Source organism: Seriola lalandi, unplaced genomic scaffold (genome assembly GCF_002814215.2).
Source record: "Seriola lalandi dorsalis isolate HSWRI2012SDOR001 ecotype SW California unplaced genomic scaffold, Sedor1 jcf7180002054646, whole genome shotgun sequence".
In the NCBI taxonomy this organism is placed as follows: domain Eukaryota; kingdom Metazoa; phylum Chordata; class Actinopteri; order Carangiformes; family Carangidae; genus Seriola; species Seriola lalandi.
Window position 1 is genome coordinate 682,222 of NW_019525199.1, and position 16,375 is coordinate 698,596.

The 16,375-nt window shown below is 43.7% G+C and overlaps 1 protein-coding gene across 2 annotated transcripts in view; it reads right to left on the reverse strand.

Annotated features, from left to right (window-relative positions):
* The window catches only part of bcas3 (BCAS3 microtubule associated cell migration factor), a 313,054-nt gene that overhangs the window by 272,953 nt on the left and 23,726 nt on the right, over positions 1-16,375 (reverse strand). For both annotated transcript variants that reach the window (XM_023420499.2, XM_087177759.1), the window contains exons 8-12: positions 7,318-7,425; positions 7,157-7,233; positions 3,900-3,976; positions 3,153-3,236; positions 1-79 (exon numbers count right to left, since the gene is read on the reverse strand). The exon at positions 1-79 is cut by the window's left edge and continues 92 nt beyond it. In XM_023420499.2, the coding sequence (XP_023276267.1) occupies positions 1-79; positions 3,153-3,236; positions 3,900-3,976; positions 7,157-7,233; positions 7,318-7,425 (425 nt within the window). The remainder of the gene's footprint in view (positions 80-3,152; positions 3,237-3,899; positions 3,977-7,156; positions 7,234-7,317; positions 7,426-16,375) is intronic.

The window sequence follows — 16,375 nt, forward strand, 5'->3', positions numbered from 1 at the left end:
CGTCCGGAGTGCCTGCGGGGATGGTTCCCGCCAGCTGGGTGACCACTTTACCCACCATTGTCAGGCCTGTCTTTAAAGTCTGGAGGAGCAAAGAAACAAACGGATTAGACCTGTAATATGATATGTGATATATATATATATATATACTGTATTTTATAGTTGACTGTGTGTGTGTGTGTGTGTGTGTGTGTGTGTGTGTGTGTGTGTGTGTGTGTGTGTGTGTGTGTGAGGCTCCTCTGTGTCCGTTTAAGGCCCAGCCAGGGTGTCTGGCTCAAACACACCTCTGTGGCTCGATTGAGGGAAATGGATAGTGCTGCTTAAGTGGAGTCTATCTCACCTACTACACTGTCTTCAGCTAATGGAGTCCAATGCGTGTGACTGTGTGTCTTTGTGTGTGTAAGCGCAAAAGGGGCCCCGGAGAGCCTAATCAGGCATTCAGACTAGGCGGCCCTGTCAATAGCGCGTGGCGCCTCACGTTTGTTGGGTCTGAGGATCACCCACTGTCTCTCTTTGCCACTCGGCCAGAGCACACTAACAGTGTCTGCTGCCTGTGTGTTCGTGTGTGTGTGTGTGTGTGTGTGTGTGTGTGTGTGTGTAAAATTCCACAAGAGCCATCAATTATTAAGTGAGGCGTTTGGCTCCTAATTGATCAACACTAATGTGTTTTCTAATCACTGCAGTTGTGGAGTTCTTAGTGGTAGTCCAAACAGGGGCTATTGATCTCCCGGTGGAGGGGTGGTGGTGGTGGTGGTGGTGGGGGGGGTCTGGAGGATCATGTCTAAGAAGCACATGAACACTAACACTCACACACACACAGACACACGCACAGTTACGACCTGATGTCGCCATCTAAACAAATTACAACCTAATTGATGTGAAAGGGTTTGTCTCAGTCCTGCACCCGGGACCGAGCGGGACCAGGACTGAGCAGGTCCGGATCAGGGAGGTCAGCTGGTCAGAGCTGTTGGACTCTATCTCTTCTATTCTTCTTATAAACAACAGCCATTACAATTTAATGCTGCCCCCCCCCCCCTTTTTTTTGTTTCCATGTCTCTGGACGTCAGCACTAAGAGCCGGCGTGTCGCGCCACAAGCCAGAAGGAGATACCTTGTCATCCATATTGAGATATATGGTCCTAAATGAGGAGAGGGCAGGCGAGCAGACTGCCTGTCTGCATATCAATACCCCCCGCCATTGTCTACCCCCTTACCATGCCGCTAATCTGTTAGCGACACAGTGCTCTTTTTGATGTACACTGTCATTAGCCTGCTAACGAGACTTCTCTCACACTAGCTGTTGGCACTCATTAAGCAGGGAAGGGATACACTTGCTCTTTGTAAATCAATTAGCCCTTCCTCTGGGACCGAATGGAGAAACAAGACTAGAACCATATGAGGAGCTAGCTAGTTAGCATGTGTTTTCAAGCAGCTAAATCAGACCAGGAGTGAATGTCATCTGGTATCAAAGGCGGCTGCTGGCTGTTAGTGAGCCATCTTAGAGTCTCTCCCCCGTGGAGATGAGTGAAACAAGACCAGAGGAGAGACGCAGATTACAGAGGTAAAAAAACAGATAGGCAGGTTGATGAAGTGTCTCATAAGCTCAGCACCAGTTAGCCAGGAGAGCCAGGTGGATCCAATGTCAGCACATTTACAGATGGTGTAGGCAGAGCCTGGAATACTGTATTATGTGCTTCTTTTTTTATCTGAGCCGTGGCTGAAGACAGACCAGAGCAGCGTTCTGTCTTTGCACTGATATCCAGTAAAAACTTTCTGAAGGTAGCTTATGATAATACATATTAGAAACTTGTATGTTTATAGTAAACAGCAGAGTCCGTTGGCAGTGTTATCCTCACACACTTTATCTTGCCGTATGAATAACACGTCCCGCCCAGAGAGCTCTGGCAGTGGGTCGGCTGTTGTCTTGTCTTGCTCTTAGCTAAACCGTGCTAGTCAACGAGCTAACCAGGCTTAGCTGCTGGACGTACAGCTCATAAGTGTCCTCTGTACGGTGAATGCAACTGAGAGACCAAAGCTGCAAGTATAAGCTTAATTTTGTCCACTGATAAAAAATAAAATAAAATAACACAGAGCTAACCAGCCAACATGAGCTGCGATTCAAAGATATGACACAGAACCACAACGTGAAATGCAAAGAAATGTGATGAACATCTAAAAGCCACAGCATGAATTCTCTTTTTCTTTGTGCTTCTCACTGTGTCTCTACACTCGTCAGTTTGGTTAATAAGGTAAATTGACAAATGTTCTCTCTGCTGCTCTTCTATTGGGTGATAAAAGTCCTATCCTGCAAGGAATTCTGGGAAGTGAAAACAGAATCCCCACTCTGTTCAACTCTGAAAGGTTGAACTTATATTTTCATGAGTGATTTATGAAACCTGACCGCTGACAACAGATGTAAGTAAGTTATGATGTCTAAAAGAACCCTGGCCTTTACGTGAGCGTACACTAGCTAGCTTGTTTGTTAGCATTTAAAGCTCCATCCACAGCGAAGCAGCTAAATCTGGAAACGCTCTTCAACTCCGTGTTCATGTGCCGTTCTGGTAAAAGATCTTCGTTCACACTAGAAGCTCTAATCAATGGCTAAATCTTTTCATGTTCTTCTTCTGTTAAAAAATCTAGGGATTTGTCTGTAGCTCATTAACAATACCTGCTAACGAGGCAAACACCTTAATAACGTTGTAATTGTGTTGTGTCGGTTTGTGTTGGTGATTTTATGGCACGTTTGATGCCTCGTCTTTTACAGTTTCAGCAAGAATTATGACCAATGAGCCATTTAATATTTACATTTACTGACAGAAATGCTATTGTCTGCTTTTCCTTTGTGTCTCCTGTTGTTCTAGACACACAACAAACTGTGACCCAAAACAAGGCATGCATCAAACCAGGAAACAGAGAGTTAAAAGAAGAAGAAGAAGAAGAAAAAGAAGAAGAAGAAGAAGAAGAAGAAGAGCGTCAGTGTCTCCTGAGATATTTAAAATGAGTTTATGATGCAACTAAACATGTCGAGCCGTGATAAGTATTTCACACTACTCAAGATTTGTTTGTGATGTGCATCAATTCAGCTCTATTCAACCACATAACCTGAAGTATATGTATGTGAAATGTGCATGTTTGTGTCTCTGTATCGTCACTTACTTTGGCAGCATTGATCACTGTAGCTGTATAAGACTGTGCGTTGTCACCACAAGCTCCACCACGAGACTGGTGACATCTTATCAACTGCAAACACACGGACATATACAGGTAAATACACGACATACGCTTTAAAAAAGGAAGAACTTGGAGGAGGTGGGAGAGAAACCGAGATTTTTAGACGTCCAAAAGGTTTCCACTCTTCACTCATCGGAGAAATTGATTTTCCTTTCAAAGAAACGTTGCGCAACCAAACGGCCAATCTGCACTGATTATATTTCAAATACAATATCTCTCCAATGCTCCTGTCCCAGAATTACTCTTACTCTTCACAAAACTACATTTGGTCATTTCTGGAAATCCTTAGGCAGTCACACAAACAGTGGCCCCATCTGTCAATTACTTGAGTGGGCCAGCGCCAAAACACTATTATGCATTAAATGTATTGCAGGAGTGCGCAATACGACATTCTGTTTTTTTTTTTTTTGTAAATACTTAACAATCCCATTAAACAGAGGAGAACAGAAAAACTCCTGCATCTGTTGATTTTCAAAATGTTATCATCTGTAGTGGACTCTTCTTGGAATGAGTTGTTTATCCAGAGAGATTAAAGAGGCAGGAAATAGATAAAAAGGCTTTTTTTTTTTTTGTGGATTGTAAATATGTCGCTTTTTCTGATATGGACGAGCATGTGTGTGTGTGTGTGTGTGTGTGTGTGTGTGTGTGTGTGTGTGTGTGTGTGTAGACTACCTTGTTCTCGGCGTAGGCTAGCCAGCGGCTTCCCAGAGATATTGGATTGAGGCTGGGGCCGGGGCAGGGGTAGCAGCCTGAGAACACACAAAGACGGACACGTTAACAGACGCACTGGTGATAATTACAACACAAATAAACCTTCATACACATTTTAGCAAATAAAATACAAAAAATACAAAAACAAACACGTGTGCAGGGGTTTTCATTACCCCCCCCCCGCCGGGAGAGTGTCTGTAACTATCTTAAACCATTAATGTGTTTGTGGGGAGCCTCTTGTTTGGGAAGATAAATGGGAGGCTAATGAGGGTGACGTGTCTGTACATGTGTGTGTGCACAGTATGACCTAATGGAGACTGTGGTACCCAATAAATTGAGGATGGCTCCTCTGCTGATTGACCAGCACGATAATCCCTGAGGGGACACACACACACACACACACACACACACACACACACACACACAAAAACACACACATTTACTCGCAAACACAAACAGCGTGCTGTCAGCAGAAATAAAAATAGCGACCAATATCCTCCGAACGACAAACAAAACGCTGTGTTCACAAACAGATAAATGTCTTGTCTTCTCTTCCCACTCAAACAGATGTGGAGGTAAACAACTGCAAGACAAACAAGAGCACATCGCGATCTATGACTAACACCGAAACTGAGCTCCAGCACGCCTAAACACACACTGCGCTCGAGAACATCGCCACACACACACACACACACACACACACACACACATACACATAAATACACTGAGCTAATGCACGGAGGTGTGTGTGTGTGTGTGGGGGGGGGGCCTTGCTGACAATAATTTAGTGCTCTGGGAGCAGATGAGGTGGAGGCAGACAGTAATGCAGTGTGTGCTGTGTTGGAGGGTGGGTGGGTAGGGATGGGGAGAAGGGGGGGGGGGGGGTTGAGGTAAGCCACAAGGGTTGTTGGTAGCGCCAGAGAAGCCTTTTGTGCCTCTCCAAGGCCAAGCGGAGCCCGGGCGGTGAGATAACATGTGTTTGACATCCTGGGTGGAGAGCAGGGAGCCGAGTGGGGAGAGGAAACAGACGCGATGGGTGGAATCAAAGGGAGAGAAAGCAGCGTTCAGGCGTCTGAAGGCCGAACCCAGAAGGACCTTTGTGAACGTGGCAACAGCCGATCCTCATATTCTGATACTCCACGTTTTAAGTGTTTCTCTCGGTCAGAAAGAAAAACCCGAACCAAACCGAAAACACCGAAATAGTAACTGAGTCTTTTTTTCTTTTCAATCTGTATCGAGGCCATAAAATATATCCTGTGTTTCCTCTACAATTTACAGGCTCCGGCCAACAGCTTTTCTCACCAACAAACTCCTTATGGTTGGAACCATCGCGCGCTTGAACGACGATCAACGTGAAACAGAGCAGACGGTGCGAGATGAGCTCACACTGTCCAAAGGAAAAATCTGCAATAAATAAAAAAATGAATAAAACATATTTGAGTGATGAGGATAAAAACGGAGCAGATCTGCACGACAAAATGTGCAGCACGAGTTCTTCACTGTCTCACACAGTGGAGCGAGCACGTCTGAAGGTCTAAAGGTCGAGCACGTTCATTTAGCTGTCAGTCATACGCTAGTCGCTGCCCGTCCAGTCTAACACGTTGCCAAATAGCTGCCATTTTGCTAACAGCTAACGTTGCACTATTTACCGGAAATCAATTTTTCTTCGCTGCTCTAAAACAGCAGTTAAGTGGCTGCACAGCACAACTTCCTGTGCAGGCTGCCGTTTTAGAGCAGAGAAGAAGAATTGATTTCCCGGAGGAAAACTACCATTTTATCCAATTAATAAATGACGTGGTATCAGATCAGCACACAGGCTGCGTACTCACCGACACACGATACGGTATTCTAGGAAGCATCAGAGGCATTTCTGATGTTAGTGTCATTAGTGGAACGACTCCATCCTGAATGTTTCGGCTTGTTTCAGGCCAATTCTATAATTCAGCTAAAGAAAAAAAATCAGACATTTAATCATCTGAGAAGATAAGAGGGATGAAATCATCCAGCTACAAATGTGAAGCCAGTATGTGAGTTGTTGGGAAAAATCAGAACGCCGTGGTGGGAAAACGGAGCATGGCAGCTTTCATTCATGAGTGTAACTCGTAGCTCTTAGATTTTGCAAAAAGGTAGAGCTTAAAATGATTCGAGGGCCTAGAAACTTACTTCCATCCAGTAATTGCACACTACAGTCTGTGACCGCTGATGAGTCTGATCAGAAATGATGTCTTCTTTTCTGTTTTTCTCAGCAACAGTGGAGTCACAAGCTCGTACAGTTAATACCACCAGCAGCCGCAGACGTTGGTTTACTGCACCAAAACAACACCAGCTACCAAACCGTGATTGGCGGGTGTTGAAGCTGGACGAGGACGTGGAGTCGAGACGAGCAGGAAACAGAAAGTGTGTCTGCAGGTCGAGTCCTGGCTCGCAGCACTTGAACACAACGCAAGAAGATAAACACGGAACAAGCCTTGAGTGCTCATAAAAACACGACATCTCTCTCTCTCCGCCATCACGTCCCCGGAGAGCTGGACGTGCGACAGCGGAGAGCGGCTCGTCCGACGCAGAGCTTCGGCGCACATCACAGAGCCCTTTGTTTACTGCTTTTAGGGCCCCAAACAGACCAAACAACGTTACGAAGAGGAGGCCCATGCGTTCAGAAACGATTAATAACTATTGAGCATGTTTGGTTTCCTGTGGCCCAGACACTGATATGGAAGGCAGGCAGACAAAGAGGAGACACATTAAAGCCAGCCAGTAAGGTCAGTTTACTCCAGTCAATGACTTAAGTGGACAGCAATGGCCTTGTAATATAGTCTGGCCTTTCTTTCGCAGGATCCTTCAGCAGACATGGCAGGTACAGCCGGGAGGATGCGGGCGCGGTGCTGTAAACAGTTTCAGCTTCAAATGGACGACTTCACATCGAATTCAGATAAAAGCTAGAGAGTGCTGCACTATGGCGTGTTTGGGAATGTTAGTGTAAACTTACGTAACAGGCGCTGTTTGTTTGCACTGCTGCATATGGCACAGAGCACATTTCACAAATACGCGTTTCCACTGGCGATAAAATATTAACATTTCACATTTGAGTTTCCTCCTTTTCTTGCCAGAGACTGAGTGGCAGGTTAGGACATTTAACAGGGGTTAAATACCCATAACAGATTAACAAAGTGAAAATTTAATGAAAAACATCCGACACCGTGAGAGTCTTAATTTCTTACTTGTAACAAAGAACTTCTTGGTGAAGGTGCAGCTGTCGAACGCCGCGATCTTCTCCTGTAGGCTCACGACCAGAATACTGGAGGAGGGAGGAAACAGTCCGTTAATACAGACGGAAATAAACTGGCAATGCGTCATAAAATATGAAGTTGGTCCAGCATACTGTTTGTTGCAGTGGAGGTCATAGATAGGCGTCTTGAACTGAATGGATTTGACCATCTCCCCTGTGCGTAGAGAGTAGAGGTCAGCGCAGCAGTAGGGAGGGCTCGTCCTGGAAACAGAGGGAAAACAAAATGCATATAGTCGGTTTTTTAAATACTTTATGCAAACACAGGCATTTAGTTAAAACAGTAACCAGTGGAGATGGTTTATAGAATTTAAATATTACAATGTTCAAACATTTAAAAGTCTGTCTTGGAGTGAGACTGAGTGTCATCTCTCTTCGGACACTGGCTGTCCTCCGTTTGTTGGCGTGTTATTTTCAGAGAGTAACTTAACACCCAGTTTTAGCTGATGACAGTTTATAAAGACGGATGATGCGTCTCCACTTCCTCCAGCTGTACAAAAAATTAAGCAGAAGGATGCTGGGTACAGGCGCTGCCATCAGAGTCGGGCGTGATGGAGGTCCCGCCTTTACACCCGCTCAACCCGCTCATGACTCAAACACATTTATATTTTATCACTTTTTTTTTTTTAATACATTTTATTGTAAATATTTAATTGTTAAAGTTTTCTATTTATATTTAAGCTACTCTACTTGCAGTACTTTATCTTTCTTTATTCTTACTATCTTTACTGTTATGCACCGTTCACACACTTTCCATCTCTTTCCAAATAACAACTCAGAACAAAGGTGATGTATCCACCATGTACTGCATGAATAATTAATTTCTACTATCTCTGTCGGTCAGGGGGAAGATGAAAGACAACTCCAGTCCCCACAAGGCTGATTCCTGTTTCTTTAAGTCTGTTTTTATTGTTTACCAGTTAAAGCTTTTTCAAAACTGAGGAGAACATCCAAACTCTTCCCGGTAAACTGCACATCGAGCCACGCTTTGCTGCAACCACCTCTACACTGTTCCTCTCAGCAGCTCCCTGAAGAGTTCGTACAGTATTTGTTTCCACCATGTCTCACCGCCCCCCCCACCCTTGAGGGTCCACATAGTGAAAGGGAGTAAAATGAAGGGCAGGAGGGGAAATGCTTTGTCATGCAACACATTTACTAGAAGCCTTTCTATCAACACAGCAAAGAAGAGGGTTACATGAGGAGCTTATCCAACAGCAGGCAGCGGCTGATGGCGAAGGAACATTCAGACATAAATCTTAATCAAGCAAGACTCCACCACCACCACCCGTCCCCTGTGCCCCTTCCCTCTGTCTGCAAGGAAAGCCTCTACCGGTCCTCTACTCTCTGTCACCCTTGGCGAGGGCCGTGGTGCCGCGTTGGCTGAGGATGCCGGGGTGAAATGTGGTGTTAGTTTTGTTTCTTGAGCCATAGGACTAAGTGCTTTCAACAGTCTATTTAGTCTGCTTGTGCATACTGAGCGCAGTTTCTATGCTTCATCAGTCTTAGCATGGACAAACAGGAGGCGCTGGCTGGATCTCAAAATTACAACGAAGGTCAAAGTATGCTCTGTTTACACTGTGACTCAAAATTCAGAGTTTCTGGTTTAAAAAAAAAAAAAAAAGGAACATGACATTATAAAAGATAAAAAGAAAAGAGCTGCACGCTCACATTGATTATAAAGTGATTGTAATGATTGGGTTAGGAAAGGGGTTAGGCTGATTTGACAACTTGATCAATGAGGAAACCCCCTTCCTGCTGACTACAGCCAGCACAAGACACCATTAGGAAATAACAAGTTTAAACAGCGGACAGCTATTGCCAAGTCCCAGAGGGAAATCTGGACATTATTCAAATGACGAGCTCATAATGGGAGGACTTTCATCCATTACAAGACACAGATGACCTCAGCCATGTTGAATACTCCTGCAGCACACCCTGTTCCACTGACCGACTGTGCTGTGTCAAGGTCCGTCTGCCTTCCCGATCACCGCCGCTGCTCCTTTTCTTCTTTATGGCGGAAAAACATCTGCTTCCCCCATTCAAAAAGCTCCGACACATGCACATGCACTTTGTAAAGTACCGATGGCAAAACAGTGGAGAAAATTAGCTATTTCATAACATATATCGGAGTCTAACGGAGCTGGAAAGACACCTTAAAACAGCTAGAGCTCTGTACACACATACACACAACAGTGCTTTGAGCTACGTGCTAGTGTCAGCATGCTAACGTTAACATCATCATCCTCCTGTCCGTCTAGGATGTATAATGTTTACCATGATCCCCATCTTAGCTTAGCATGTGAGCATGCTATCATTAGCTAATAAGCACTAAACACAAAGTGCAGCTGAGGCTGTTGTTGTAAGTTTTGCTCCATGAAAAGTCATCAGGCTATAAAAGTGATTAAGTCTCTACAAAACGTCACGGTAATTCATCCAGCAGTGGTTGAGATATTTCACTCTGGACCAAAGTCGTGAACCAGATGTGATCACCGGAGCCACGCTGCTAGCATGGCTAAAAACACCCAGGACTGTGGGTCGACCTTCGAGGCTGGATTTTAGAAATCTGAAAGGTTATTATCAGACCAGTGACTTTCTCCAGTGTCTCAACGCAGCAGATTGAACAATATAATCCAGGAGTCAGAACCGTTCAAATGAAGTGCTTTGTCAGATTGTTGGGCAGCATCTGAAATCCCCTGTCAGACGTCACAACCAAGGGAAAGAGTCCAGAAACCGACGTTCCAACAAGCTTGCATTAAAAAACTAGGTGTGTGGAGATGAGAAGGTACGTAGGATTTTCATTTATCTCTCAAGTACTTTCTTCTGTCTTTGCAAAACTAATTGGACCACTTTAAGCTACCAAACGCTATCAGAGCAGGGGCGTCCCTCTCTATCTCAATCTCTTGGAAACTCATCTCTTCAGAGAGAACACCTCTAACACCCTAACACGTCTAACTAGCTCTTACTGTGAACTTTCACTTCACTATTTTACCTGATCTCCTTCACTTATTACATAGACGTAGTATTTAGAAGTTACCCCGAGGTCTCCTGCTGCCCCGAAGCTTCAGTGTAAGTGCCTTTGGATAAAAGCATCTGCCAAATGACTAGATGTAATGTAATGTATATTTGTGCAGTGTTTATCATGCCTCACAAGCACGGAGCCTTTCTTTCAATAAAACTGCAAATGCCAACCGGCCTGTGGAAGCTGCGCTGTGTGTGTTGGCTAACAAAGAGCCGAACTTGGAAGAGTCTGAGAAACGAACGTCGGTGGAGAGAGTCCGTGAGGGGAAACATGTTCTACGACTGAAAGAGCAGAAGTTAGGGCTGAGGTTCAAAACCTTTTCTGGTCTGAAACTTTTTAAGCCTCAAAAGGTTTCATAACTGAAACACAAACTACAACCCTGAGAGGTCGGTGTGAGTAAGGTCTGCATGGAGGAACCTCAAAGTGTATTTCAAACCTATTTCACTCAAAATCATTGTAAGAATCTGTCTCATTTGTTTTTAGTATTAGACATCGCCCACGACCACATCTGCATTTAATATAAAGCCCAGGCCCTTAGCCCACAAATAACAGTGTTTGAGTATATATGAGCGGCCTCTCCAGGTATATAAGATACATAAGTTTTAATGCTGTCACGCTCGCACAGAGAGTGGTACTGCTTACACACCCATGCTGATGCAGCTGTCTCACGCAGCCGTATGAACTTAATGACATACGTGGAGGACGAAACCTGTCGTCACTGGCTGCTGGGATCAGATAAAGTTGGACAGTGAGGATGTCACTGAAAATCCGTCCACATAACTGCAGCTACAGGCCACAGCGGAGCCTTTAGACTCCGCCCACAATAATGGCTTCAACACACCCCGCTGGAACGCTGCATGTAAACTGTGTGTGTGTGTGCAGCCGTCAGAGGATCTGGTTCTGGACCCTGATTCTGAGGCACAAACAGGACTTCATCAGCCAGTGATAAAGCCGTCACCCAGCACTGCTAAAACACACACACACACACACACACACACACACACACACGATAGTTAACATCAGAGGCAACACTTTGACACACAATTCATTTCTCTTATCGCAGACAAAGGCAGGAACACACACCCAGAGATGCAAGATGAAGTAACTGCTGCAACAATATCCAACAACCATCTTGATGACTGATACATGAGTGTATGCGTCACATGTGCACACACTTGCACACTTGCACACAAACACACACACACAGATACACACTAGTGTTGCGCTGTTGTATGTTTCCCATGCCAGAGTCTGGATAGAAATGGCGCCGAGTGAGCCCTCAGATCTCTCGGCCCGAGCCTGGCGCTGAGGCATTGTCCCAGGACTGCACGTGTACAGTGTGTGTGTGCGTGTGCATGTGTGCGTGTGTGTGTTCCTGCCTCCAGTCCCAGTGAATATTCGCTGAGGAAGATAGAAGAGGTGCCACAGGAAAAAAGAAGAGTTTGGAACAATCCCTGATTCATGTTTCCGTCCTGATGGTTCAGAGTCTCTGTCAACATTTGAAAGGTCCTCACACTGCGAGCACGGTGACCGTTACAGATCAAGAGTACAGGCATTAAGATTAATACAAAAATTTCACCCGACGATAATTTACTTTCAGGCGGCTACATCATCGATTTCAGCATTATCAGAGCCCGATCAATCCAATTCAAAGCTCTATCCCGAAAAATGGGCCTCTGGAAATTGATTCAAAGGGACAATGATAACCCATTATTATAGAATCAAAATGGCACAGGGTTCAATTGTTTTGCTTTTGCAGTATTTTAACAAATGACCCAGTTCTAATGGAGGCAATGCGGGGTCAGATGTAATAAGATTTCCTGATGCCGGGGACGTTGGGGCGTAGGTTGAAAGCAAGGCTAAATCACAATTATCATTATGGATTATGGCGGGATGTCAGTCCTTGCACATGTTAAGGTGACGCCGGGCACCATTCCCCAGCTCAGTAACAGGCCTATTATGATGGCCCTATTAGATCAATGTGTCAATTACTATTACTCAAACTGGCCCTTGGGTCTGAAAGGATACGAAATGAAGGAGATGGAGGGAAGGAGGCTCGGCTCATTTACTTCCTCTGATAGGACAAGAAGCCACTTCAGAAATGAAGGAGAAAATGGAGCAGCGACGCCAGATACCAAACACAAAAAACCCAAGATGATAAAACAGGGTCACTGCTTTCCTTTGGGTAACAACGGAAATGCATCTTCAGCAAGTTGGCAATAAATTCTTGGTCAGATGCTCTGTCTTGTTTACTTATTTTTTGTCTCTTGAGTTAAATTAAAATTTTCCTAATTTCAAACTTAATCCTATTTAAGCAAAGGTCTTGTAGGACTGCTTTGTGTTGAGATAAAAGTCTAATTAATTCGGACCATACAAGGCACAGAAGTGTGCGATCGACTTCATGGCGACAATGTTAGCATGCAGGTGACGTTTACCACATTTGCCACGCTAGTTTTACACACTATAAATGATAGCATTGGCTATTTAACACACACAAATGGACGGAGATGTCATTCGTTTTCCATCTATCTGGTCATAATTTTTATCTGATGGTGGCTCTAGATGAAAAGTGAAGGCACATCCTCAGAGAACCAAAAGTATTTGTCAATTCAACCACTAGATATGAGACATTTTACTGGATAAGTGTAAAAATTTGACCTGATTGATGCCACATGAAAATTCAGTGCATCAGCGAAAGACATTGAAGGTCCCCAGAGGAATGAACTACAGCTCACAGCAACCCAAGTAACAGTGGTTGAGGTTTTTGGAACCAAAATTGGCAACTTCATTGTTGAGATATTCAGTTTGGACCAAAATAATGGGCCCCTGAAGATTTAGTGATGCTAAAAAGGTTTAACATTTTATTCTCACCGTGAGATATTCAAATTATGTTTTGGCGTCAGCGCTGAGACTTCATCATATTGGCTCTTGTATCTGCAGATTTTACACACTGCTACAGCTTTCACTTTTAGTGGAAAGAAAATAATAGACTTGGCTTGGGGTCCATTTTTTAAAGTTTCTACCATTGGATTGGCCTTTCAGTAAACCCTGACTGTTTGGGTCTTTTTCTGACCTACTGCTCTGCACTGGCCCAGACTTGTAAAATCCTCCTGACAACGCTGTGTTTAATGTGACTTTTACATCCATGTGTGGGGCTTAATTTTAGACCTGTTTATAATGGTCATTACGGACGGCGTGTGCCTCATCATCGAGCCATTATCAGCAATCTAGTCTGTGTACTTCCTCCTCGATGAAACATGTTGACATCTGTTATTTTAATTCACAAATCAATGCTGTGCTTATTCCACGGAGCATTTTCCCTCTGGCCGAGAGACTCGGCTCACATCCTTTTTACGAACGTGAACTGAACCAGGAGATCAAAACCACAAAGATTTCATGTGGCTGTAGAAAGCATAGATGGGGAATTAAAAAGCAGGCAAATAATTCATTTACAAGGAAGGGGACGTCACCACATTTCCGACTGGTGCTAAGTTTTATAAGCTCTCCAAATACGAACGACAATTACACGCTGTGGGAATGCTAAACAAATACAACCTCGGTTTGGGAAGTCCAGGCTGGCTCTGCTGGGAGAGAAAACTCTGATGATCCAACTGCTGAACTTCTGAGGAATGGTATTTCCACTGAGGTTCAACTGATACGGGCCTTTGAATACTGAAACCAGAAATTTAGGATCAACACTGCCAGTATCCAACAGTTGATGCCAGCATCCAACAAGTAGTAAAAGTTCTCTCTAGGGTTTTATTCTGGGCAGGACCTCTGAAGAAGCTTTTAGATAAAGTGACAGAAACTGTCCACTGCAACAGGAAAGCCAAACAATAATTTATAGGAAATTGGTAAGTGCATCTACAGAATCCTCAAATTATAAAAGAATGGCATTGACAGAGGATCTTCAGACAGATATGACAGAATAGGAAAAGGGAAAAGTCTGGTCTTCAAGCACAAAACTCATCTATTAATACCAGATTTAAACTGATCAAATATAATTGGCTCATGAGGACGTGTGCGACTGCAGAAAAACGTAATAAATTCAATCCTAAAATCCGAGACAGGTGTATAAAATGTACACTATCTCATTGCATGTGGAGGTGTAAATACAAACAGGACTTTTGGAAAGGGATTATTTATTCTAACATTATCCAGAAAGAAAATCCCTGTACTCCCAGAGATTTGGATTTCTTGATCTTAGTCCAAAAACATTGACGATAAAATCTCATGACAGTAAATTGGTTAATCTCTGTTTATTACAAGTCAAACGTCATATTGCTAGAAATTAGGAAACTGTAAGTGGAGCTTCAAATTAATGAACTTTCTTTCTTTTACCAAGTGAGACTGTATCACTTTGTTTTTTTCTCTTCCTTTTGATATGCAGGTATAAAGATGTTAATATATGTTTATATGTTTGAATAAGAATGATTAAAAGAATGATTAAATGTTTGAATTATTGAGCATCATTTTGTAAAACAATATTATTGGTGTCATAAATGATGATCAGTTCATGGTGAGAGGTTGGGAGGGAGGGAGGGAGGGAGGGAGGGAGGAAACGATATACTATCAGTGTAACCCACATTCACAGGGTGAGATTAGGAATAAGGTCCATTGAGTAGTTATAGGCATCGATCATATCATATGAAATTTATCAGAAGATGCAGTTCGCCCAGTTTTCTTATTTTCATATATTATGTTCCTCACATTTTCTTCTCACTTTTAAGTGTGAATGAAAAATCATAATTGCATCTATAATTCCATGACAACGGGGGAAAAAAGAAACATGGTAGTACGACATCCGTTCCCCCTGCTGCCTCCGGGTATTTGTTTTGTTTTTCTCACTCCCGCTCCTCTCGGTCTCAAACCCAGAGCCGCCCTACACAACAAACACCGGCCACATCTGAGGCCGCTGGGGGGCTTAAAGGGAGCCACAGTCATCCCGGCGAGCTGCAGGCATTAGTAGGAAAGTAATTAGGGTAAAAAGTTCAACCACAGCTCCGAGTTTGTAGAGCTGCCAGTAATATGTTTCCTTCACTGTTAAACACGGCACATGAGAGTATAATGGCTGGCATTTTGGAAACACACTGCAGAGTGTGTGTGTGTGTCAGTGAGATCATGTGTGAGCATGTACAGACTCTTACTCACTCTTAGCATTTATGTATTAAAGTTTAAAGTGCAGGAAAATAGCAGACAACCATTAAATCTGACTGATTCAATTTTTTATTTATTTTTTACTCACTTTGGGAGACGCCCAGCGGTGACACGGTGTAAACAATGAATAAAAATTCAACATGGGAATTTACAAATAGTGGCTGCAGGAAATATCCAGTTTTATATTTTGGTTAAAAGTGGTTATTTTATCCATATACATTTAAAATCTACAACACGACTCAGTGTGAAGGTCTGAATACTTTCTGAACCCACCGTATATGCAGTCCATAAATTCAGCTTATTCCTTCTTCCCTTGACGGCAGTGAAGTGGATATTAATATTCATTACCCAAACTATAGCTTGCATTAGATCCAATTTTAGCCACTTTAGCCTTGTGTGCCAGTTTTCTGTCTGAATTAAGTGAAAGCACTTGACACAAGAAACATCTGGTTCTCGGAGGAGTTTCTCTCAGAGCTGTATCTGGAGCCGCGACCGGTTAGCTTTGTCTTGCGTGAGGATACGAGCTAGAAGACATCTTGACGCCAGGACACAACATGTGTGTTCAGTGCAAATGAGCTAATGATTATTTCATCAGGTGTTAATACTTCTGGTTCTCAGAGCTCATTTTCCAGCGTTTACAAGAAGCTCCCCCCCCCCACCCTTCACTAAACTACTGGAATCCTCCTTCAATAAAACTCGGTGAACAACTGAAATTTTACCTTTACAACAGTCTCGTCCTGTAGCCAAAACAAATTAGCAGCACTGTTGTTTCTGTCAGAAGCCACAGACGGCGACAGACGACATGAGAAGTCAGATCGGTTAATGACCAGTTAAAAGCGCTCATGGAAAAAAGGCCTAACAGCTCTACAAGCTGTAAAAGCACACGTTTTCTTGTCTCAGCGAAGCTCCAGTTATACAGCCCCACAGTCTGCATGAGGGGGGGCTGATCAAAGCAGCAATCTGCAGACAATCTTGGGG